At 45.2% G+C, this 26712-nt stretch overlaps 1 protein-coding gene across 3 annotated transcripts in view; it reads left to right on the top strand.

The window, feature by feature from the left end:
• The window catches only part of arhgap46b (Rho GTPase activating protein 46b), a 226097-nt gene extending 207515 nt beyond the window's left edge, over positions 1–18582 (top strand). For all 3 annotated transcript variants that reach the window (XM_072243542.1, XM_072243562.1, XM_072243552.1), the window contains 3 exons: positions 680–771; positions 8497–8666; positions 13144–18582. In XM_072243542.1, the coding sequence (XP_072099643.1) occupies positions 680–771; positions 8497–8666; positions 13144–13338 (457 nt within the window). In that variant the 3' untranslated portion in view covers positions 13339–18582. The remainder of the gene's footprint in view (positions 1–679; positions 772–8496; positions 8667–13143) is intronic.
• The last annotated feature ends 8130 nt before the right edge of the window (positions 18583–26712 follow it).

Below are 26712 nucleotides of genomic sequence, written 5' to 3'. Positions count from 1 at the left end.
ATGGTCGTATGAGCAGTTGGTGCATATCACAAGTCCTGGTTATGTGACCACTGACACCAGGCAGACAATCTCTGAAGAGTGTTGATAATGGCTAGGGTCACCCGTCTTGTAAAGACACCGCCCAGAAAAAGGCAATGGCAAACCACTTCTGTAGAAAAAAATTGCCAAGAACAATCATGGTCATTGATAGAGAAAAGAATCAGATGAAAGGCAAATGGAAGACAGTGATCTCTCAATTCATATAACACAGCAGATAATGATAATGCCGACTGATATGCAGCGAAAAGCTTGTCTTGCATACTGTTCGTAAGGATCAAATCATTACACAGTGCACTGTGGTAGAACAAGGTAAAACAGTAATAATGCACAAAAAAGTGTAAAGCTACAGAGAAAGTCCATTGTAGGTAAACAATGAAATGCAATATCATAACGAAGTAAATTGTGAGGTCAGGAGTCCATTTTGTTGTGCGAGATGTCCATTTATAGTTCAAGAGTCTCGTTACGGCGAGGCGGAAGCTGCTCTTAAGGCTGCTGGTACGTGCTTTCAATTTTACATTGTGGAGAATAGCCTTAATTGTTTTTCTTAGTTCTTTGCACAGAGCTCGAATGTTTAATCTCTTACTATGTGGAACATTATTTCAGCACGTAAAATTAAAGTGTACTCTCTCTCTCTTTGCAGAGTGCCTGGAGATATTGATGAAGTAAATGCACTCAAACTACAGGTTGATCAGTGGAGAATCCCAGACAATCTTGCTGACCCCCATATACCAGGTAAGGGCTTGCGCGTTGTCTACTCAAAACATAATTCGGAACAGTCTCAAAGGGCTGAATGGCCTGCTCCTGTGTCTGTGTTTCCCATAATTCCATGGCTTGTAAATCTGGTAGACTTAAGAGATCCTGCAGATGCTGGTAAGAGCCATTATATTATAATACACATGGGCACGTGGCCAAGTGGTTAAGGCATTGGACTAGGGACCTGAAGGTCGTGAGTTCGAGCCCCAGCCAAGGCAACGTGTTGTGTCCTTGAGCAAGGTACATAATCACACATAATCACTCTGCGATGAAACTGGTACCAAGCTGTATGGGTCCTAATGCCTTTCCCTTGGACAACATTGGTGTCGTGGAGAGGGGAGACTTGCAGCATGGGCAACTGCTGGTCTTCCATACAACCTTGCCCAGGCCTGCGCCCTGGAGAGTGAAGACTTTCCAGGCACAGATCCATGGTCTCGCAAGACTAACGGATGCCTTAACTTAATAATGGCTCCGTCTGTCTAAGTGGACAATGGACCTGGGCGATGAATATGGAGACCCTGGGCTGCCCAGACATCAAGATCCCCCTCCCGGCCTTGAGGATGTGGTCCAAAGGAATGCGACGCAGTACATTTGACATCAACTTGGCTGCAGGAGCTGCTGGGAGGTGACATGATACATCATCCAACTGCCTTAGCGGCTCCACTCTGGATTTATGTAGGGTTTACTCCTTAGCCTTCTCTTCTCCCGAAGATACCCACAAGGCAGTGGGATCTGTAACCCTGGATAGGGGCCCATACCAGGTACTGTCAGCCAGAGCCAGCTGAGCCCAGGAGGCAGGTTCGTCATGCCTTGTGGTGGTGACATATGCAGCCGCTACCCACTACCAGAGTTATTAATGCACACAAAATACTGGAGGAACTCAGCAGGTCAGTCAGCATCTATGGAGGGAATTTTTGTATTTTATTTAGAGATACAGTGTGAAACTGACCCTTCTGGCGTTTTGGGCTGCGCCGCCCCGCATTCCCCTGATTTAATCTGCGCCTAATCGCAGGACAATTACCCCTGATTTAATCCGAGCCTAATCGCAGGACGATTTACAATGACCAATTAACCTACCATCCGATCCATCTGTGGATGGTGGGAGGAAACCGAGGCAACCAGAGGAAACCCACACGGTCACGGAGAGAACGTACAAACTCCTTACAGACAGCGACAGGAATTGAACCCAGGTCACCTGTACTGTCAAGTATTGTGCCTAACCACTACACTACTGTGTGAGCAGTCGACATTTTGGGGTTGGGACCCTTCATCAGGACTGGAAACATCAACTATTCATTTCCCTTGGCAGATGCTGCCTGACTTGCTTGTATGTGTTAGTTTGGTAGAGCCGTTGCAAGCTGCTGTCTGTAGCTCTTCTCGTTACTCTGGTTATAACCATTCTACTCTTTTTTTTAGTCTTAAGTTCTAGGCCTCAAAGATTTACTAATAATGTTATTTTACCTGCACTGCACTTTCTCTGTAACCATTAACACTTTATTCTTTGTGCTCTTTCATGCTCTGTTTTCCATAAGCTTGAAAGAGTACAGAGAAAATCTCCAAGGATGTTGCCAGGACTGGAGGACCTGAGTTAGAGGGGAAGTCGGATAGATTCCCTGGAGTGTAGGAGAATGAGGGCCATTGTTCTAGGGGTAGAATGTATGCAGGCTTTCTCTCTCACCTCCCCCCCCCCCCCCCGAAGTTGGGTGAGACTAGAACTACGTGTCGGGTGAAAGGTGAAATACTTATTGGGAACCTGAGAGGAAACTTCTTGACCCTTTGGGTGGTGCGAGTGTGGAATGAGCTGCCGGTGGAAGTGGTGGGATGCAGAGTTTAAGAAAAGTTTGGATAAGTACACGGATGAGAGACGTATGGAGGGCTTTGGTCCAGGTGCAGGCAGATAGGACTAAGCAGAAGGTTGCCACAGACTAGATGGACTGAAGGGCCTGTTCCTTTGTTATTTTGCTCTATAACTCTGTTTTCTCTTGTACGACCTCAGTGCACTGTTGTAATGAATGGATCTGTATGGACGGTATGCAAGGCAAGTTTTTCACTGTACCTTGGTATATGTGACAATAATAAACTAACTTACTCGAGGAACACTCAAATATTCCGATGGACGTTGTCTACACATCGCAGCAGTGTTGATGCTGAATATTCGATGCACAAGAGCCCTCTCGTGGTGGGTATAGATACTGCATGGTATAGTTAAATTGTATGATTAAACTTCCTGATCAATCAAGTCAAGTCACTTTTTATTGTCATTTCGACTATAACTGCTGGTACAGTATACAGTAAAAAAGAGACAACGTTTTTCAGGACCATGGTGCTACATGAAACAATACAAAAACTACACTGAACTACGTAAAACAACACAAAAACTACACTAGACTACAGACCTACCCAGGACTGCATAAAGTGCACAAAACAGTGCAGGCATTACAATAAATAATAAACAAGACAATAGGCACAGTAGAGGGCAGTAGGTTGGTGTCAGTCCAGGCTCTGGGTATTGAGGAGTCTGATGGCTTGGGGGAAGAAACTGCTACATAGTCTGGTCGTGAGAGCCCGAATGTTTTGGTGCCTTTTGCCAGATGGCAGGAGGGAGAAGAGTTTGTATGAGGGATGTGTGGGGTCCTTCATAATGCTGTTTGTTTTACGGATGCAGCGTGTGGTGTAAATGTAATGGTGGGAAGAGATCTTCTCAGCTGAGCTCACTATCCGCTGCAGGGTCTTGCGATCCGAGATGGTGCAATTTCCTTCCATTAGCTCCGATGTAATTCCCTGTGCCTCTCTCCACAAATACACCCCGAGCTGTTGAGTACTTCCAATATTTGATTTTCACACCTGGTTCCTGCCACTCCTTTAGCAAATTGTTAAATGTTTTCATATCAGCTGTTCAGAGGTTGAATCTCATGCAGAGCAGGACAAGAGGTGAAAATGAATTCAGCGAGATCTGGTGGTTAGTTCACAGGGACAGAAGTATCTCTGATTATAACAACCTTATCAGTTCGCCTGTGTCGTTCAGGAAAGGGAACCTGCTGATTGTACATGTTTACCTTGTAAAAGTGCTTTACTTACAAATGCAGGTCCGAAGTTAGAGGCTCGATTTCTCTCAGTCTGAGATTCTGAATACAGGCCCGGAGGAGGTTTGTCCCAGGGCCGCTATGCTTCTGGAGCCAACGTGGCATGCCCACGACTTACTAAACCTAACCTGTGCGTCTTTGGAATGTGGGAGGAAATGGGAGCACCCTGAGGAAACCCACGTGGTCAGAGGAAGAACATATAAACTCCTGACAGGCAGCAGCGGGAATTGAACCCTGGTCTTACTGTAAAACTGTGAAGCTACTGTGCAACCCTCATTGGCAGCAGGCTAACCACTCCCAGTGTGGTGCTCCAGTTTCTTAGGAGAGGGAAGGAATTCCTTTCCGGCTTAACTGAGGGTCATATTGAGAGCGGAGACAGTGATAGGTCGTTCTAAGGTAAGGTAACTCACTCATCAAAGGCACCAGCTATTTCCCTCAGCAGTCATCATCATCAGGTGCCGTGCCCAGTTTGAGCTCTGACTGCCACGGCCCACACACTCCTGTTTCGGGTCAAGTGGATCAATTCATTGGTATTCCCTCAGCAGAGTGGCCCTAGAATAAACATAAGAGATTCTGCAGATGCTGGAAATCCAGAGCAACACCCAAAAATGCTGGAAGAACTCGGCAGGTCAGGCAGCATCTAAGGAGAGGAGTAAAGGGTCCACATTTTGAGCTGCGACCTTCATCAAGACTCAGCTCAGAAAAAGCTGCAGAGGGTTGTAAGTTCAGCCAGCTCCATCGTGGGCACAAGCCTCCCAACCATCGAGGATGTCTTCTAAAATGAATGCCTCAAAAAGGCAACATCCATCTTTAAGGACCCACTCCACCCAGTTCTCAGTATTACCATCAGAGCAGAGGTACAAGAGCCTGAAGATGCGCATTCAACATTTTAGGAACAGCTTCTTTCCCTCTGCCATCAGATTTCTGACCGGTCCATGAATCCATGAACACTAATTCACTATTTTTGCTCTTAATCTTTACTATTTATTTGATGTTCTTGTTTATTTTGTAATTCAGAATCAGGTTTATTATCACCGTCATGTGCCGTGAAATTTGTTAACTTAGCAGCAGCAGTTCAATGCAATACATAATATAGAAGAAGAAAGTAATAATAATAAATGAATAAGTAAGTCAATTACAGTATATGCAAATTGAATAGATTAAAAATTGTGCAAAAAACAAATTTTTTATATATATATATATATTTAAAAAGTGAGGTAGTGTCCATGGGTTCAATGTGCATTTAGGAATCGAATGACAGAGGGAAAGAAGCTGTTCCTGAATCGCTGAGTGTGTGTCTTCAGGCTTCTGTACTTCCTACCTGATGGTAACAGTGAGAAAAGGGCATGCCCTGGGTGCTGGAGGTCCTTAATAATGGATGCTGCCTTTCTGAGACACTGCTCCTTGAAGATGTCCTGGGTACTTTGTAGGCTAGTACCCAAGATGGAGCCGACTAGATTTACAACCATCTGCAGCTTCTTACAGTCCTGTGCAGCAGCCCCTCCATACCAGACAGTGATGCAGCCTGTCAGAATGCTCTCCAGGGTACATCTATAGAAGTTTTTGAGTGTATTTGTTGGCATGCCAAATCTCTTCAAACTCCTAATGAAGAATATTTTGTGTATTGCACTTCACTGCTGCCACCAAACAAAAAATTCTGCGATATACATCAGCATAGTGGTGTAGTGGTTAGCACAACACTTCAACCTGGGTTCAATTCCCACCGCTGCCTGCAAGGAGTTTGTATGTTCTCCCTGTGACCACATAGGTTTCTTCCGGGTGCTCCGGTTCCTCCCACACTCCAAAGACGTACCAGTTGCTAGGTTAGTTGGTCATTGTAAATTGTCCTGTGATTAGGCTAGGGTTAAATCGGGAGTTGCAGGGCTGTAAGGGCCTATTCCACAGCATACCTCAATAAATAATAAACCTGATTCTGATCCTGAAGGATCTCTGCCTGAAACGCAAACTGTTGATTCCTCCCCATAGATGCTGCCTGACCTGCTGAGTTCCTCCAGAACTTTGTGTGTATGTGTGGCACTCGACTACCCTTTCCCATCTTAATCACCGTAAGACCATAAGATATAGGAGCAGAAGTAGGCCATTCAGCCCATCGAGTCTTGTCCACCATTTAATCATGGGCTGATGCAATTCTTCCAGTCATTCCCCATTCCCCAGCCTTCTCCCCATACCCTTTGATGCCTTGGCTAATCAAGAAACTATCCATCTCTGCCTTAAGTGCACCCAATGACTTGGCCTCCACAGCCGCTCGTGGCGACAAATTCCACAGATTTACCACCCTCTGACTAAAGTAATTTCTCCACATCTGTTCTAAATGGACGTCCTTCAATCCTGAAGACGTGCCCTCTTGACCTAGGATCCCCTACCATGGGAAATAACTTTGCTATATCTAATCTGTTCAGGCCTTTTAACATTCAGAATGTTTCTATGAGATCCCCCCTCATTCTCCTGAACATCAGGGAATACAGCCCAAGAGTTGCCGGATGTTTCTCATACAGTAACCTTCTCATTCCTGGAATCATTCTCGTGAATCTTCTCTGAACCCTTTCCAATGTCAGTATATCCTTTCTAAAATAAGGAGCCCAAAACTGCACATAATACTCCAAGTGTGGTCTCACAAGTGCCTTATTGAGCCTCAACATCACATCCCTGCTGTTATATTCTATACCTCTCAAAATGAATGCCAACATTGCATTCACCTTCACCACCAACTCAACCTAGAAGTTAACCTTTAGGGTATTTTGCACAAGGACTCCCAAGTCCCTTTGCATCTCTGCATTTTGAATTCTCTCCCCATCTAATCAGTGATGTCGCAGCAAAGCGTGTGTGTGTGTGCCTCTAGGCTATCCTTTCCCATCCTAATCAGTGATCTTGCAGCAAGGCGTTTGTATACACCAGCACATCTGCAGAAAAGTAGAGAGAACAGTCAAGTCAAATTTGTCAGCATATCCTTTAACATCGAGTTTAGGGATGAAATTAAAGTGGAGGGTTTTGAGGGAGGGAAAAGTTAGTTCCCAAACTTTTTTATGCCCTGGACGGATGCCATTAAGCCAAGCGGTCCATGGACCCCAGGTTGGGAATCTGTGTGTTAGATTGATCTTGGAATTGGTTAAAAGGCTGGTGGCACAATATCGTGGGCCAAAGGGCCTGCCCTGTGCTGTAATGGTTCCTGTCTGTTTGTAAGTATGGCGAGGTAGAGGTACAATGAAAGACTTGCTGGGAGCAGCATCACAGGCACGTAGATACTGACAACACACAGGACACACAGAAAATGATGATGCAGAACAAGACTTAAGTGCAAAAAAAACTCCCACGATCAGAGACAAGTCCATCATAATACTTCGTAGTGTTCCGTTGTCATGAGGGGAGGCGCTGTGGGAATGAGCTTCCTGTTTCCTCCGTCCCATCCAGTACCCATTTTTTATGAAAAGACTTTTTAGGATCAAAATAGTTTTGGTACTCTTTCTTCCCCGTCCCAAAGATGTGCGCGTGGTTAGGTGAATTGGCTGCTGTATGTTACTGCGGTGTGCTATTGACTGGTAGGATCTGGGCAGAATTGATGGGAATATAGGGGAAAGATTGGATTACCTAGTGTAGGATTAGTCTAAATCAGGGGTTTCCAAACTGGGGTCCATGGACCCCTCTGTTAGCAGTAGGGGTCCATATGATAAAAAGGGTTGGGAACCCCTGGTCAAAGTGGTTGGCACAGACTCGATGGGCTGAAGAGCTTGGTCTGGTGCGGTGTCTTTATGACAGTCTAATGAAGCACAAAAGATCAAAGCAAGTGTATTATCAAAGTACATCTGCTACCACATACTACAAATGTACTTTGAGGTTCATGTACTTGCAGGCATTTATAAGGGAAAAAATACAATTGAGTTTTATGAAAAACAATATATAAACAGACAATGTGCAAAAGAAGACAAACTGTACAAATAAAAATAATACTGAGAACATGAGTTGTAAAGAGCCCTTGACTGTCAGTCTGTAGGTCGTAGAATCAATTCAGAGTAGTGGTGATTGTAGTTAACCATGCTAATTCAGGAGCCTGATGGTTAATGGTAATAACTGTTCCTGAACCTGTGGTATTGGACTCAAGGCTGCCTGATGGTAGTAGCGAGAAGAGGGCATGCCTGCATGGTGGGGGTTCTTGATGATGGATGCTACTTTCTTGTGGCAGTGTTCCTTGTAGATGTGTTCAATGGTGGGGAGGGTTTTTATCTGTGTGATGGACTGGGCTGTATCGATCACTGTTTGTGCACTTTTCCATTCCTGGGCCTTGGCAATTCCATACCAGGCTGTGATGTGACCAGTTAGGATTCTCTCCACTGTACATCCATGGAAGTTTGGCAAAGGTTTTGGTGACATGCTGAATCGATGTAATTTCTAAGAAGGTATAGATGCTGTCGTGTAGGCACTTGCGTACTGGTCTCAGGACAGACCCCTGGTAAGTTAACTTCAAGGAATTTCAACCTTGAAAGAGAATGTAACCAAAATGGTATTTAGCAGTAAATATTCCTTTTCTCATAGTTCCTGTTCACCAGCCAGATGGTGAGTGGCCTTTTCTCATTGTGTGTGTTTCTTTCGTCGCTCTCCTCTACAGCCTCCCTGCTCAAGCTGTGGTACCGTGAGCTGGAGGAGCCCCTGATCCCGCAGAAGTTCTACCCACAGTGCGTCAACAACTACGAGAATCCCGAGGCTGCTGTCGCTGTCGTCGCTTCTCTGCCGGAAATAAATCGCCTTGTCCTTGGTTACCTCATCCACTTTTTACAGGTGTGTGTGTAAAGCCTCCCAATAACCAGGTGTGTGTGTGTGTGTGTGTGTGTGTGTGTGTGTGTAAAGCCTCCCAATAACCAGGTGTGTGTGTGTGTGTGTGTGTAAAGCCTCCCAATAACCAGGTGTGTGTGTGTAAACCCTCCCAATAACCAGGTGTTTGTTGTGTAAACCCTCCCAATAACCAGGTGTGTGTGTGTGTAAACCCTCCCAATAACCAGGTGTGTGTGTGTAAACCCTCCCAATAACCAGGTGTTTGTTGTGTAAACCCTTCCAATAACCAGGTGTGTGTGTGTGTGTGTAAACCCTCCCAATAACCAGGACTGAGCTTGCAGCTGAAAATCCAAAACGCAGGAGGGGGGGTTCACTAGAATCAATCAGCATAGAGAGGCCATTTGCTGCTGCATTTCCAAATGGGGGAAGACAGTTAATATGATGTGCTAAGTTTCTTCCAGAAGGGACAATTATCTTTTACGGTGGGTCTGACTGGAACGCTCTCTCATGGAGCAAGCCATTGGGTATATTTAAAACGGAGGTTAAAGGGCTGGTCCTGGACTTACTTCCTGGCATAATTTACATATTACTATTTAACTATTTATGGTTTTATTACTATTTAATTATTTATGGTGCAACTGTAACGAAAACCAATTTCCCCTGGGATCAATAAAGTATGACTATGACTATTAGTCAGTGCATCAAAGGTTACAGGGAGAAGGCAGAAGAATGGGGTTGAGAGGGATAATAAATCAGCCATGATCAAATGATGGAGCAGAATTGATGGGCTGATTGGCCTAATTCTGCTCCATTGTATTATGGTTTTATTTTATAATGGGCCAAATGGCCTGGTTCACGAATCCAAATCACAACAAGTAGTCACATGAAGGGGCAGAGGGAGATCTGATTATTTAAAAGGGAGGGAGATGTTTATTTTATTTAGATACAGCACGGAAACAGGCCTTTCCCGGCCCAACAAGGCCTGTTACACCCATGTGACCAATTGACCATACAGAGGAAACCCACACGGTCACGGGCAGAACGTACAAACTCCTTACAGCGGTGGGAATTGAACCCAGGTCGCTGGCACTGTGATAGTGTTACATTAACTGCTACACTGCCGTGCTGTTTACTGAACTTAAGAAAGTAAAGATATAGAGGAGTGCCTATATAGAAAGGGGAGGGGCTGCGGCTTCCAAGGCATTGAAATGACCTGAATGAGCAAATTAACCTTTATTGCAGTTTTTCAACCAGTTCAAACGTTTCTTTTTATATTCATTTAAGAGATTTCGGCATTGCAGGCCGAGCCAGCATTTAACATAAAACACAAGAGCACAGTTCAGACCCTTCGGCCTATCGTGTTGTGCTGAACTTTGAACCTACTAACTCCTCTCCATTTTTCTGTCATCCATATGCCTAAGAGTCTTTTAAATGTCCCTGATGTATCTGCCTCTATCTGCTGATGTATTCCACGCACCTACCATTCTCTGTGTAAAAAAAAATTACTTCTGACGTCCCCCCACCCCCCCCCCCATACTTTCCTCCAATCACCTTAAAATTATGCCCCCTTGTGTTAGCCATTTTTGTCCTGGAAAAAAGTCTGACTGTCCAGTCAATGCATGCCTCTTATTGTATATCTCTATCAAGTCATCTTTCGTCCTCCTTCACTCCAAAGAGAAATGCCTCAGCTGCTCAACCTCTCTTCAGAAGATGTACTCTCTAATCCAGGCAGCATCCTGGTAAATCTCCTCCGCACACTCTGTAAATCTTCCACTTCCTTCGTGGAATGAAGTGAACAGAACTAAACACAATATTCCAAGTGTGAAATTAGGTGTTTAACCACCCATCCCTGATTGACCTTCAGAGGACAGTGGTGAGTTGTCTTCTCAAACCACTGTGCAGTCCTTGAGGCATGGGTAATAGGCACAATACCATTAGCAAGGGGGTTCTGGAGTCTGACCCAGTGTCAGCGACAGATTTCCAAGTCGGGATGGTGTGTAGCTTGGAGGGCAGCCCCCTGGTGGTGGTGTACCCTGTGCTTCCACTGACTTGTCCTTCACAGGTGTTACAACGGTGGACGTGTTATTTTATACTGCCAGCTGTAAGATCGGGGCTCGACTCCTGATTCTGTTTGCTGTTTGGGTCTCTCCTTGACAGAGTTCAGAAGGATGAGTTGGGGGTGAGTGGGTGGAGTCTCATTGAAGCCTACTAAATACTGAAAGGCCGGGGAAGAGTGGACGTGGAGAGAATGATTAGGGGGCGAGTCTGGGATCCGAGGGCACGGCTTCTGAATAAAACAATGTCCCTTTCGGGTAGAGGGTTGTGAATCTGTGGAACTTGTTGCCACAGAGGACTGAGGAAGCCAAGTCATTGGGTGTACAGTATTTAAGGCAGAGATGGATAGGCTCTTGAGTGGCAGAGGGATTTGGGGTTATGGGGAGAAGGTGGGAGAATGAGGTTGAGAAAAAATAACCAGCCATAATTGAATGGAGGGGCAAACTCGATGGCCGAATGGCCTGATTCTGTTCCTTATCTTACGGACTTAGTATATGTTAGAAGGAAGATTGGTACACATTCCCTGGGGAACCAGAGGGTGAGCTATCTATCGGGATTTCTGGATGGTGGGTTATTTGGGGTGCCACGGTAGTGTAGTGGTTAGCACAGTCACTTTACAGTGCCAGAGGTCACCAAGCAGGGTTCACTTCCGGCCAATGTCTGTGAGTAGTTTGAACGTTCTGGCTTTCCTCCCACGGTTCAAAGCCGTAAGGGGTTAACCATAGAAACTACAGCACAGAAACAGGCCTTTTGGCCCTTCTTGGCTGTGCCGAACTATTTTCTGCCTAGTCCCACTGACCTGCACACAGACCATATCCCTCCATACACCTCCCATCCATGTATCTGTCCAATTTATTCTTAAATGTTAAAAAAGAACCCGCATTTACCACCTCGTCTGGCAGTTCATTCCATACTCCCACCACTCTCTGTGTGAAGAAGCCCCCCCCCAACGTTCCCTTTAAACTTTTCCGCCCTCACCCTTAACCCATGTCCTCTGGTTTTTTTCTCCCCTTGCCTCAGTGGAAAAAGCCTGCATACATTCACTCTATCTATACCTATCATAATTTTATATACCTCTATTAAATCTCCCCTCATTCTTCTACGCTCCAGGGAATAAAGTCCTAACCTATTCAACCTTTCTCTGTGACTGAGTTTCTCAAGTCTTGGCAACATCCTTGTAAACCTTCTCTGCACTCTTTCAATCTTATTTATATCCTTCCTGTAATTTGGTGACCAAAACTGAACACAATACTCCAGATTCGACGTCACCAATGCCTTATACAACCTCATCATAACATTCCAGCTCTTATACTCAATACTTTGATTAATAAAGGCCAATGTACCAAAAGCTCTCTTTACAACCCTATCTACCTGTGATGCCACTTTTAGGGAATTTTGTATCTGTATTCCCAGATCCCTCTGTTCCACTGCACTCCTCAGTGCCTTACCATTAACCCTGTATGTTCTACCTTGGTTTGTCCTTCCAACGTGCAATACCTCACACTTGTCTGTATTAAACTCCATCTGCCATTTTTCAGCCCAGTTTTCCAGCTGGTCCAAGTCCCTCTGCAGGCTCTGAAAACTTTCCTCACTGTCTACTACACCTCCAGTCTTTGTATCATCAGCAAATTTGCTGATCCAATTTACCACATTATCATCCAGATCATTGATATAGATGACAAATAACAATGGACCCAGCACTGATCCCTGTGGCACACCACTAGTCACAGGCCTCCACTCAGAGAAGCAATTCTCTACCACCACTCTTTGGCTTCTTCCATTGAGCCAATGTCTAATCCAATTTAGCATCTCTCCATGTATACCTAGCGAGTGAATTTTCCTAACTAACCTCCCATGCGGGACCTTGTCAAAGGCCTTACTGAAATCCATGTAGACAATATCCACTGCCTTCCTTTCATCCACTTTCCTGGTAACCTCCTCGAAAAACTCCAATAGATTGGTCAAACATGACCTACCACGCACAAGGCCATGTTGACTCTCCCTAATAAGTCCCTGTCTAACCAAATGCTTGTAGATTCTGTCTCTTAGTACTCCCTCCAATAACTTACCTACTACCGACGTTAAACTCACCGGCCTATAATTTCCCGGATTACTTTTCGATCCTTTTTTAAACAACGGAACAACATGAGCTACTCTCCAATCCTCCGGCACCTCACCCGTAGACAGCGACATTTTAAATATTTCTGCCAGGGCCCCCGCAATTTCAACACTAGAGTTAGAGTTAGTGAGTTGTGGCCACGCTGGGTAGATGTCGGAGGAGTGCTAACGTTCGCTGTCTGCCCTCAGCACAATCCTCGCTGATTTCATCTGACGCACATGATGCATTTCACTGCATGTTTCACCGTACATGTGACAAATCAAGCTAACATCACAAGAAGCTGTTACAAACGTGTGTTTCTTGCTTCAGATCTTTGCACAGCCAATTAACGTGAGCAAAACCAAGATGGATGTCAACAACCTGGCCATGGTGATGGCCCCAAACTGCCTGCGCTGCCAGTCCGACGACCCGCGTATTATTTTTGAGAACACGCGGAAGGAGATGTCCTTCATTCGACTGCTGATCGTCCACCTGGACACCAGCTTCGTCAAAGCTGACCTGTGAGAAGCAGACGGGACACTGGCAGTAAATCAGCATGCCTGTCAATTTTGGGCGGTCCCTTCCACGAGCGGTGCATGTGTTTTTTTTTCCCTTCCTTGGTCCTTCCCCTCCCCCTTTAGAATAATTTCCCTCCGTGCCAATGGCTGGACAATCATTGTAAGCACAAATATTGCCTCTAATAGCGACCCAGGGCTTGCAGCACAGTCCAGTGCCTTAGTGCTGTTGACCCCTGGTTCCAGTTCCCTGAGTACATGACGAAGGTTCGACTCCTGGAAGAGTGGGGAGTGGAGGACGTCTTGTCCAAGACGTTGAACACTGAGTTCATTACCTAAAATCCTAAACTTGAGAACTTTCAGTCCATGTGCAAGTTAATTTATTTCTCCACAGCTCAGAATTTAAAAGGTGCCTTGTTCTTGGAGAAAACTGGACTGAGATTTGGATTGGATTGGAACGATTTCTTCAAAGCTGTAAACAACAGAGGTGTTTCAGTCTTCAGAAGGACAAGGGTGAAATACCACTGCACTTTTGAGGAGGGTTACAAGGAAGGTGGTTAGTGTACACGGGGAGACCACCCTATTTTGACATACAACCAGCAGACAAGAGGGGAGGCTGTGCAAATGCGACAGGTTTGAAAGAAAGAAAAACACTGTTTTAACTGGGATTATGTCTTTATTTTTAAAAAGTGAGATAAATAAAAGAAATCCAGGATCCCAGATTAAAATCTCAAATCACACATTTACTTCCACTGGAGAGAAAAGTAGAATGACTATTACAAAATTATAGGATGTTTCAGATACTACCTTGTGAGGGGGTGGCTGAATGCTCCCGTTAATCTTGATGGAGGATGATAAGTTTCCTCGATTTTAAACCCCTTTGCAAGATCTTAATCTGGGTTTCATGATGGTACACGATAGGTAGTGTGTGTGTATGTGTCTGAGTGCATGTGAGCATACATTCTTTTTTATTCTATTGATTTGGCCTTGTTTTTTGTCTGATTCAACCCCAACAGGGATTCCCCTATTTAAAAAGTTTGTTTGATTATATTGTCAGACCGTTATCAGGTCCTGGTTTTCATCCAGAGCACGAGTCCCTTCCCAATTGACTCTGAAGTTGACTGAAAAGTGGTCCTTAAATTAGCAATAGTATTTCATTTTCCACAATTCACGCTGGCTGTTTAATATTCTGGATTAAATCCTTATCTTCAAAGCACTGGCTGATAATTTCAGTTCATGTTTTTCCTCATCCTTCTTTCAGAAAGCAGATGAACTACGTTGCCTTATTGTGAGCAGATGTATTGCTTTAACCTTTCCTTAATAATCGGTCTCAAAACCCACAGGAGACTTCACCCTGTATGATTGCAGATCCTGTGTCAAGAATTTTAAGGAAATAAAAACACGCTAGGGGTTTGCAAAATATTCTCTGAAAATTGTGAGTCCCTATCGGTGACATTCAAATTGTATTAGTAGTTACGGCAAAAAAAGGTATTGGCCCAGTAAACATGGGCATTTGATCTCGGAGGTGAGAGTATTAATCTTTACGTTCTTGAAGTTTAATTTTTGTTATTTCATACTGAATTAATTTATATTTTGTAAAAAAACGTATATCTTCATTTAGAATTGGTGCTCATAATTTGTTCAAGAATGAGCAAAAATTGCTTGTCAAGGATCTTGAAAGGGACTTTCTTTATAATGGTTATCACTACTTTTGGCATTGTGACTTTAAAGAGGTATGAAAGAAAGCTTTCTCCCCTCATTCTCTCCATTTCTGGGTTAGGGGAGTTAGGAGGGGGGTAGTTATATGCAAATAAACCACACACACCTGCGCTGCAGCTGAGTCAAGTCTTGAGAAAAGGCATGTGTTTTTTTTTCATGGGGGTTATGACCACTTTTAGAGTTTGTGTTCTTTCTCCCCACTTCCTCCATTACAGCTGCTGAACTAATTTATTTTGTACCATTGTTGCCCCTGTGAGGTTGTTAATGTGAGGGAAGCTTTGGGTCAAGCAGCACCACTGACATCAACGTGAAGGTTTGGGGGTGGGGGGGGGGGGAGGTCAGGATAAAGGCTGGAGGCTTCCTCTGTTGGCCCTCACTGTTTTCTTCCTATTTACACGGTTTGGCAGTGCTTTGAAAGTAATGTGCAAACCTCTTCAGAGAATGCAACTGTTGAACTGAGTTGCTGATTGGTGTGAGATTAAACACAGCATTTCATTTAAGACAAATCTGTTGTGAGAGTTTCTGATTACCCTCCCTTATAAACGAGGAAAAGGGATCTGTTTCTCTCCAGTATTTGAAAAGGGCAAATTAAATACAAACTCTTTCTGCTCCTCGTTAACTGCTTGTACAGAGTGACTTTAATTTAGTTATCTTTGCTGTGGCTTGGCCTTTTGGCAGCTGATTAAATTTTATCGTTAGGAAGTGGTTTCTTGCTGGATTGCCTGCACCCAATGTCTAAACCACGTCCCGATGAATTCCCCTTCCCTCTACTCGTGCTGCAAGGTGCAAAGCATTAACATGGCCGCAATTCTGTTCTGATTCCAAGGCAGCACTCTCTAAATTAGAACATTAAAACTCTTCAAAATACGTTCACGTGTGAGATTAAATCAATGACAACTGACATTGTGAACTGTCCACAGAAAAAGGGAAACTCCTTCAGGGAATGCAGTAAGCTAGATAATGTTGAAACGCCAACTATCACAACTTCCACTACTTTTTCTCCTTCAAGTTTTTTAATTAGTGGGCAGCTGCTGTAAGCCATGCCTAGAGGGACATAATTGATCGATTTTGGTTCAATTAAGAATAAGGTTGCATTGCTTTTACTGAATTCACAAATCATCCATGTTGAAAATATTTAGAAGTTAGACGGAATGTTTCCCTGTACACCGCAAACTTTCTCTTTCCTCTTTGGATCTGCTGTCTAAAGGAGATGAAAGGAATGTGAGATGGCGTTTGTACTTTGGGTGCCTCGAGTTGGAATCAGGGACTTCCCTGGAAGCATATTCAGTCACTTGACTGCAGGGGGTGGGGGGTGTGATACCTCATTCTGTTGCCTTCGGTTGCTAGGTTGGGTTATTCAGTGTGGGGCTCTTGGTTCCTGTTCGGATTCCCTGGAGCGATCAGCTCCTGCAGGAGGGTAGGTTCTGCAGCAGCTTTGAGGAAGTGGTGAGAGGGGGCAGTTCCCATTCTAAAAATGGATCCTCCAACCATTACCTCACTACCTGGCTTTCCTGATGTGTATGACTCCTTTCTCTCCCTGGTCATTGTTTTTACACAGGCGACATGAGTTTCCATCCCCACCCCCATTTTGCTTTGCCTAAGACCCTGAGCTCAATGTAAATGAAGCCCAAGGAACAGGGACAACTTGGGTCTGATCATTTCTCATATATTATACTGAAGAAAAGATGGGCTTGATCCTCAGTCAACAGACTAGCCTGATGAAACACCAAGTCTTTAATCTGGACAGACCCTCTCTGCCTTTCTCCACCCACCATTGAATCTGCAAAGTCTTTTAACTCTTTCCTGCCCATACCCCATTTTCCCTCCTGGATTCTCACTGTGTTCAAAATCCTCACCTTAGCAGCAGTCCAGCCAGTGATGGCAACTGGTCCCAAGGAGTCCCTGTCTGTAAAAATGTAAAAGAGAATCAAAACCAACTAGATATTTTTTCCCACACTGCAGCTTGCTTTGTATATTTTCCACTGATATTTATATTTCAAATGCATTACTGTCCAAAATGTACTTTACAACATCCCACATCACAGTGATCCTTCTAATCCTTTGTAAAACCTCATGGCTAGTTTTATCAGAAGGGAGGTATTTTCTTCTCCTCCTGTGCAACCTCTAACTTTATCCAGTTACAGTTTGCCTTCCCCTTCCTTCCGGAAGAATGCTGCCCTTTTCGGGGTCAGCCTGTGACTGAGGCTGCTGTTTCTCCAGTTCTCCCGCTGTTCAAGCTGCAGGTCTAACCTCTCTGCGCCCTGGATGCCCCGTGTCCTGAGAAAACTTCCTCAGATTTGTTCTCCATACTCGGTGAAAAGGTGGTCCCGAGTTCATCTCGTATTATGGGCTACAATAGCTTCTCTAAGCCGACAGCCGCGTAACTCTGTAGCAACGGCAAGCAGGAGTTGTAGCTCCCTTGGGCTCATGAGAGCAGCAAAGCAAACTTTCCCACCCGTGCATCCTCTGCACCGGTCCCTGGAACAGTTACACACACACACACAGGCATGAAGTTTGTTTCAGGTTGGATGTGATACAGTACCCAAAAGCCTTGAAGGCTGCCAAGCTTCTTGTCCAATCTAGGCCAATCGAAAAGTTGCATAAGAAGTTAACATTCTCAAAGAAACAATAGCCCTGTAGCAGGGGAAGGGAAAAGGTCTCAACCTAACTTATGTCCTTTGAAAAGGCCCATTTATGGGAACTAAACAGAGTTTATTAACCAGCCAGTGTAGTAGTGCCTTGCAGGGGTGGGGAAGGTTCTTATTTGCTCTTATAGTTAAGTTATTTTTTTCCTGTCCTCGTTGGTTGCCACTTGCATAGTTAGAATTATTACTGAATAATCTGTTTGTGATGCGAAGTTACCATTGATGATACATTAACAGGAATTTGTATCAATGTTTTGGGCCCACAAGCACCATACAGCACAATTTAAGCTGGGTTTTTTTTGTAAATAGATTTTTGTTGGCATCTAAGCATATTGATAAATACTAAGGAATACTTAGTGATGGGAACATCTGCAAAAATGGAAACCAGGTGCAGAGATGCCAGCGTCTTCACAAAGTTAAACCTCAGAATATCAAGGTAACAGGAAAGCAGATGCAACATCCTGGTTTTTCCTCATTTTCCCTTCCAGGAATTTACTAAAGTGACATTTATACAGGTTGAAGAGACGTTAAAAAGCTGTAATTGGGAAAGGGACTTGCCACAGTGTGTTGAATGGAATAAACCTTAAAGAAAGCAAAACCAAATATATAACCACTTTTGATTGTGCTGTTTTTTTGTACATGGTTTCTGAACCATTTTAAATAAGCATTAGCATTAGCATTACCGTGCAAAACGTGTTGTAAACTTTCCTATAAGCGTTGCTGTTTGTTCTATTTTTAATGGTTTTGTTGCACTTAGCCTCTCCCTTTATGCTGTGATATGTTAAAGCTTTTTGGACAGGTTGTATAAAAGCAGAATATTTTTTTGTGTACACTGGATGTTTCTTTGCCAAGAGAACTGTAAATAAAAGTTGCAAGATTCTGACATACAATGGTCTCAAGTTCGTGTGGTTCATTCTGTTTAAGTTTTGCTCTTGGGTACCTAATTTCACAGTGGGAGTGGTGGGTGAAATGTCCAAGAATGGAAAAGGCTACAGAAAGTGGTAGATACAGCCTAGTCTTACTTTTGTTACGCTACTGGCATTTAGGGCAGCAACAAAGGCCCTGGCAGTGCTCAGGGCTTCCTGTCGGTTTTCACTTTCGTCAGTCATGCCAGTTCCAGGTGGAGACTCAGGGACACCATCGCACTCAGATGTAGAAGGATTCTTCATTGCTGTTTCCATAACAATTTTGTTTTGCTAGTCAGACTTGTTAGCCCTGAGCTGAAGCCCCAAACCTGGAGGAGCAGTGGACCACTCCAGATCTGGCCTCTACCCTTTGACCCTGTTTGGCATGGGTGACCCTCGGAAGAGCCAAAGCATAAAGCCCTGACTCCAGCCAATGTAGCTCTCCAGGTCACACAAGCCTCCAAGCCATAATATTGTACTCCTCTTGGAGGACAGCTGAGTCCATCACAGGAAAAGCCATCCTCGCATTCAGCACATTTATAAGGAGCATTGCCAGAAGAACGTAGCAACCGTCAGCGAAGACCTCCACCACCTTAGTTATGCTCTCTTCTTGCTACTGCCATCAGAAAGAAGATCCAGGAGCCTTGGGTCCCACACCACCAGGTTCAGAAACAGCAATTACGCTACAACCATCAGTGGAAAACCTGTGTATGTTTCTGCTCAACAGCCGAAACACAAACCTAAACCAAAACAAAAGTAAACCAACAGCAGGAAATCCGACCCCTTGCATATCTACTCTATGTTGAATAGTAGAATGGAGGCTGAATTTAATAAAGACACCAAGATTCTGCAGATGCTGGAAATCCAGAGCAACACACACAAAATGCTGGAGGAACTCAGCAGGTCAGGCAGCACCTATGAAGGGGAATAAACGTTTCGGGAGGAGACCCTTCATCAAATCTGGAGAGGAAGGGAGAAGTAGACAGAGCAAGAAGGTGAAGGGAGAAGGGAAGGAATGTAAGCTAGGGGTGATAGGTGAGGGGGGAGGCAGGTGGGTGGAAGGGGGGGATGAATGGAGAAGCTGGGAGATGATAGGCGGAAAGGTAAAAGGCCGAAGAAGGAATCTGATATGAGAATCAACGGACCATGGGAGAAAGGGAAGAAGGAGAGGCAGCATGGGGAGGTGATAGACAAGGAGAAGAGAAGAGGAAGGAGGGGAACCAGAATGAAGAATGCTAGAAGAGAGAAGGGGGGGGAGGGAAAGAAGTTACCAAAAGTTGGAGAAATTGATGCTTATGCTATCAGGTTGGAGGCTACCCAGACGGAATATGAGCCTTTTATATATTGGCGAGACCCGATGCAGACTGGGAGACCACTTTGCTGAACATCTACGCTCTGTCCACCAGAGAAAGCAGGATCTCCCAGTGGCCACACATTTTAATTCCACATCCCATTCCCATTCTGACATGTCTATCCACGGCCTCCTCTACTGTAAAGATGAAGCCGCACTCAGGTTGGAGGAACAACACCTTATATTCCGTCTGGGTAGCCTCCAACCTGATGGCATGAACATCAACTTCTGTAACTTCCGCTAATGCCCCACCTCCCCCTCATACCCCATTTGTTACTTATTTACTTATTTTTATACACACATTCTTTCTCTCACTCTCCTTTTTCTCCCTCTGTCCCTCTAATATACCCCTTGCCCATCCTCTGGGTCCCCCCCACTTGTCTTTCTTCCCGGACCTCCTGTCCCATGATCCTCTCATATCCCTTTTGCCTATCACCTGTCCAGCTCTTGGCTCCATCCCTCCCCCTCCTGTCTTCTCCTATCATTTTGGATCTCCCCCTCCCCCTCCAACTTTCAAATCCCTTACTCACTCTTCCTTCAGTTAGTCCTGACGAAGGGTTTCGGCCTGAAACGTCGACTGCACCTCTTCCTAGAGATGCTGCCTGGCCTGCTGCGTTCACCAGCGACTTTGATGTGTGTTGCTTGAATTTCCAGCATCTGTAGAATTCCTGTTGTTTGCGGAATATGAGGTGTTGCTCCTCCAACTTGAGAAGCTTCATCATCTCAGTAGCACTGCCCATGGAACAGACATGTCGGAACCGGTATTGGAATTAAAATATTTGGCCACCGAGAAATCCTGCCTGAAGGAGCGAAAGTGCTTGCCCAAATTTAATCGAGGTTAACTTTGCTGATTGCAACTTTGTGAGGCTGAGAATGCAATCCTGATAACGAATGTGATTTGATTGTTGAAATCAAGGGTTCCCAACTATTTTTATACCATGGACCCCTACCATTAACTGATGGGCCCGTGGACCCTGGGTTAGGAACCCCTGGTTTAAATGGAGCTGCTTTGATTACACCAGCAATGCTGAGCAACGAACAATATTTTGTGTGTATGTTCTGGAGAAAGTGTGAGATGGTAACAGTAATAAATGGGACAGGAACAGGATGGTGGAATTGAGATCATAACACATTTATTACTACCTGACTATTTGGAAAACCTGATGGTTTGGTATCTGGTTCACCAGGTGAAGGTTGTTGTGTCCCCCTTCCCACGCACCGAGACCCCGGTTCCCCCGTTCCCTTCCCACTCACCGAGACCCCAGTTCCCACGTTCCCTTCCCACTCACCGACACTCTGGTTCCCACGTTCCCTTCCCAGGCACCGAGATCCCGGTTCCCACGTTCCCTTCCCACTCACCGAGGCGCCCGTTCTCACGTTCCCTTCCCAATCACCGAGACCTCGGATCCCACGTTTTCTTCTCACTCGCCGTGACCCCGGTTCACTTACCGCGGTCCCAGCTCCCACGTTTCCTTCATACACACCGAGAATTCGGTTCCCACGTTCCCGTCCCCAGTTACCGGGGCCCCGGCCCCCACGTGTCCTTCTCACTCACTCACTCGAGCTCCAATCTGTAGGTTTCCTTCCAAGTCAATGAAACCGCAGTCTGTGCGTGCCCCCCCCCCCCCGCCTACTACTGGGGTCCCAATTCCTCATCTCTCTCATAGCAGCTATCAAAATGCTTTTACAGCAACAGCAATCGCAAGGTAGGAGTTCAATTCCCGCCGCTGACTGGAAGGAGTTTGTACTTTCTTCGTATGACCCTGTGAGTTTCTTCCGGGTGCTCGGGGTTCCTCCCACAGGCTTACGGGTTACTGAGTTGCGGGCATGCTATGTTGGCGCCGGAAGCGTGGCGACATGAATCCTTGAATATTGTCCAGTCCACCGGGTTACTGCTTCGCTGGCGAGCGTACACTGATCCCTCATGGGCACGGGGTCTCAATCTCGGATCTCCCCTACCACTCTGTGACACTGCTTTTATCAGGAGTTCGAGGAGGTGATTCATAACCACTGTCCCGTCGAATTAGCCATGGACATCAAATGTTGTCCCCTGCACTAGTCAGGGGTTCTCAACCTGAGGTCCACGGACCCCCTACTTAAATGTATTGGTCCACGGCTTAAAAAAGGGTTGTGGACCCCTCCGTTAGATGTATATATATATATATATATATATATATATATATAGCTAGTGCATTTGCAGATCTTTGCTGTTATCAGAATAAGGCTTAATATCCCTGACATATGTCATGAAGTGTGTTGTTTTGTGGCAGCAGTACAGTGCAATACATGAAATATACTATAAACAATAGTAAGAAACATTAATATAGAGCAAAAATAGTGAGATAGTGTTCGTGGGTAGGTACATTCAGATAGAGTGAGATAGTGTTTGTGGGTAGGTACATTCAGATAGAGTAAGATAGTGTTTGTGGGTAGGTACATTCAGATAGAGTGAGATAGTGTTCATGGGTAGGTACATGGTCCATTCAGAAATTTGATGGTGCAGGGTAGACGCTGCTCCTAAAATGGTGTGTGTGTTGCTGTCTCTTCAGGGGGCTGTACCTCCTCCCTGTTGGTAGCAATAATTTAAGAGTACGTTCTGGATGGTGGGGGTCGACAACTTGCACCTTTTTGAAGATGTCCTCCATCCTGGGTAGGCTAGTGCCCATGATGTTCCAGTCAGAGTTAACAACTTGCTGCAGCTTTCTCCGAGTCCTGTGCAGTGGCCCCTCCATAGCAGACAGCGATGCAACCAGTTAGAATTCTCTCCATGGTACGTCTGTAGAAATTTATGAGCGTCTTTGGTGTCATACCAAATGTCCCCCAAACTCCAAAAGAAATATAATTGCTGCTTTCTTGTAATTGCTATTCTGGACTGGGTTTTGAGCAATGAGGAAGGGTTAATTAGCAATCTTGTCGTGAGAGGCCCCTTGGGTAAGAGTGACCATAATATGGTGGAATTCTTCATTAAGATGGAGAGTGACATAGTTAATTCAGAAACAAAGGTTCTGAACTTAAAGAGGGGTAACTTTGAAGGTATGAGACGTGAATTAGCTAAGATAGACTGGCAAATGACACTTAAAGGATTGACAGTGGATATGCAATGGCAAGCATTTAAAGGTTGCATGGATGAACTACAACAATTGTTCATCCCAGTTTGGCAAAAGAATAAATCAAGGAAGGTTGTGCACTCATGGCTGACAAGAGAAATTAGGGATAGTACCAATTCCAAAGAAGAAGCATACAAATTAGCCAGAGAAAGTGTCTCACCTGAGGACTGGGAGAAATTCAGAGTTCAGCAGAGGAGGACAAAGGGCTTAATTAGGAAGGGGAAAAAAGATTATGAGAAAAAACTGGCAGGGAACATAAAAACTGACTGTAAAAGCTTTTATAGATATGTAAAAAGGAAAAGACTGGTAAAGACAAATGTAGGTCCCCTACAGACAGAAACAGGTGAATTGATTATGGGGAGCAAGGACATGGCAGACCAATTGAATAATTACTTTGGTTCTGTCTTCACTAAGGAGGACATAAATAATTTTCCAGAAATAGTAGGGGACAGAGGGTCCAGTGAGATGGAGGAACTGAGCAAAATACATGTTAGTAGGGAAGTGGTGTTAGGTAAATTGAAGGGATTGAAGGCAGATAAATCCCCAGGGCCAGATGGTCTGCATCCTAGAGTGCTTAAGGAAGTAGCCCAAGAAATAGTGGATGCATTAGTGATAATTTTTCAAAACTCGTTAGATTCTGGACTAGTTCCTGAGGATTGGAGGGTGGCTAATGTAACCCCACTTTTTAAAAAAGGAGGGAGAGAGAAACCCAGGAATTATAGACCGGTTAGCCTAACGTCGGTGGTGGGGAAACTGCTGGAGTCAGTTATCAAAGATGTGATAACAGCACATTTGGAAAGCGGTGAAATCATTGGACAAAGTCAGCATGGATTTGTGAAAGGAAAATCATGTCTGACGAATCTCATAGAATTTTTTGAGGATGTAACTAGTAGAGTGGATAGGGGAGAACCAGTGGATGTGGTATATTTGGATTTTCAAAAGGCTTTTGACAAGGTTCCACACAAGAGATTAGTGTGCAAACTTAAAGCACACGGTATTGGGGGTAAGGTATTGATGTGGATGGAGAATTGGTTAGCAGACAGGAAGCAAAGAGTGGGAATAAACGGGACCTTTTCAGAATGGCAGGCAGTGACTAGTGGGGTACCGCAAGGCTCAGTGCTGGGACCCCAGTTGTTTACAATATATATTAATGACTTGGATGAGGGAATTAAATGCAGCATCTCCAAATTTGCGGATGACACGAAGCTGGGTGGCAGTGTAGCTGTGAGGAGGATGCTAAGAGGATGCAGAGTGACTTGGATAGGTTGGGTGAGTGGGCAAATTCATGGCAGATGCAATTTAATGTGGATAAATGTGAAGTTATCCACTTTGGTGGCAAAAATAGGAAAACAGATTATTATCTGAATGGTGGCCGATTAGGAAAAGGGGAGGTGCAACGAGACCTGGGTGTCATTATACACCAGTCATTGAAAGTGGGCATGCAGGTACAGTAGGCGGTGAAAAAGGCGAATGGTATGCTGGCATTTATAGCGAGAGGATTCGAGTACAGGAGCAGGGAGGTACTACTGCAGTTGTACAAGGCCTTGGTGAGACCACACCTGGAGTATTGTGTGCAGTTTTGGTCCCCTAATCTGAGGAAAGTCATCCTTGCCATAGAGGGAGTACAAAGAAGGTTCACCAGATTGATTCCTGGGATGGCAGGACTTTCATATGAAGAAAGACTGGATGAACTGGGCTTGTACTCTTTGGAATTTAGAAGATTGAGGGGGGGATCTGATTGAAATGTATAAAATCCTAAAGGGATTGGACAGGCTAGATGCAGGAAGATTGTTCCCGATGTTGGGGAAGTCCAGAACAAGGGGTCACAGTTTGAGGATAAAGGGGAAGCCTTTTAGGACTGAGATGAGGAAAAACAGAGAGTGGTGAATCTGTGGAATTCTCTGCCACAGGAAACAGTTGAGGCCAGTTCATTGGCTATATTTAAGAGGGAGTTAGATATGGCCGTTGTGGCTACGGGGATCAGGGGGTATGGAGGGAAGGCTGGGGTGGAGTTCTGAGTTGGATGATCAGCCATGATCATAATAAATGGCGGTGCAGGCTCGAAGGGCCGAATGGCCTACTCCTGCACCTATTTTCTATGTTTCTATCAATATGTTTCTCCCAGGATCCATCTTCAGAGATGTTGACACTCAGGAACTTGAAACTGCTCATGCTTTCCACTTCTGATCCCTCTATGAGGACTGGGGTGTGTTCTCTCGCCTCCACTTACTGAAGTCCCCAGTCATTTCCTTGGTCTTACTGATCAAGTGCGAAGTTGTTCTGAAGCCACAATTGTATACAAACTATCATGCATGGGAGGGGTTACGTGTTTCTTTTAAAGAGCCGATGAGGCTAGTTAAACGGGAAATGTTATGATGTCATCAACCACCCATTTTATTTTCAACACAAAATAATCTGCAGATGCTGTGATCAAAGCAACACTTTCAGTACGCTGGATGAACTCAGCAGGTCGGGCAGCATCAGTCAGAAACGATGAGTCGACGTTTCGGGCCAGAACCCTTCGTCAAGACTGAAGAATGAAAGATGGGGAAGGATCTGAAGAATGCTTGTAGCTTCAGTTGAAAGACCAGTAATTTGAAAGACAAAGGGTGGGGGAGGGAAAGCATTGATGTCATAGCCCTGAAAACAATGGGTAGTAGAAGGAGGCGGAACCACGAGGAAGCTGGGGGAGGGGGTAAGTGGCATAGGGATAGAGAAGGGAGGGGGAGGGAATTACCGGAAGTTGGAGAATTCTATGTTCATACCAAGGGGCTGGAGACTACCTAGATGGTATATGAGGTGTTGCTCCTCCAACCTGAGTTTAGCCTCATCATGGCAGTAGAGGAGGCCAAGTATGGACATATCAGAATGGGGTGGGAAGCAGAGTTGAAGTGGGTGGCTACCGGGAGATCCTGTCTGTTGTGGCAGACGGAGTGGAGGTGCTCGATGAAGCGGTCCCCCAATCTGCGTCGGGTTTCACCGATGTAGAGGAGGCCGCACCGGGAGCACCGGATGCAATAGATGACCCCAACAGACTCACAAGTGAAGTGTTGTCTCACCTGGAAGGACTGTTTGGGGCCCTGAATGGTTGCAAGAGGTGAGGTGTAGGGACAGATGTAGCACTTACGCTTACAGGGATAAGTGCCGGGTGGGAGATCAGTGGGGATGGACGTGTGGATAAGGGAGTTGCGGAGGGACTGATCCCTGTGGAAAGCGGAGAGGGGTGGAGAGGGAAAGATTTGCTTAGTGGTGTGGTCCTGTTGAAGGTGGCGGAAGTTGCAGAGGATAATGTGCTGGATCCGGAGGCTGGTGAGGTGGTAGGTAAGGACAAGGGGAACTCTGTCCCTGTTGTGGTTGCGGGAGGATGGGGTGAGGGCCGAAGTGTGGGAAATGGAGGAGATGCGGGTGAGGGCATCATTGATGACAGTAGAAGAGAAACCACGATCCTTAAAGAAAGAGGACGTTTGAGATGTTCTGGAACGGAAAGCCTCATCCTCAGAGCAGATGCGGCGGAGATGAAGGAACTGGGAACAGGGAATGGCATTTTTGCATGTGGCGGTCTGGAGCATGGCAGTGGATGTCCAATCCTTATACACCTCCATTCCCCATCAAGAAGGCCTCAAAGCCCTCCGCTACTTCCTGGATAATAGACCTCAC

This window comes from Mobula birostris, chromosome 2 (assembly GCF_030028105.1).
Source record: "Mobula birostris isolate sMobBir1 chromosome 2, sMobBir1.hap1, whole genome shotgun sequence".
NCBI lineage: Eukaryota > Metazoa > Chordata > Chondrichthyes > Myliobatiformes > Myliobatidae > Mobula > Mobula birostris.
The sequence above is the reverse complement of the archived record's forward strand: the minus strand, read 5'-3'. Positions and strand labels throughout refer to the sequence as shown.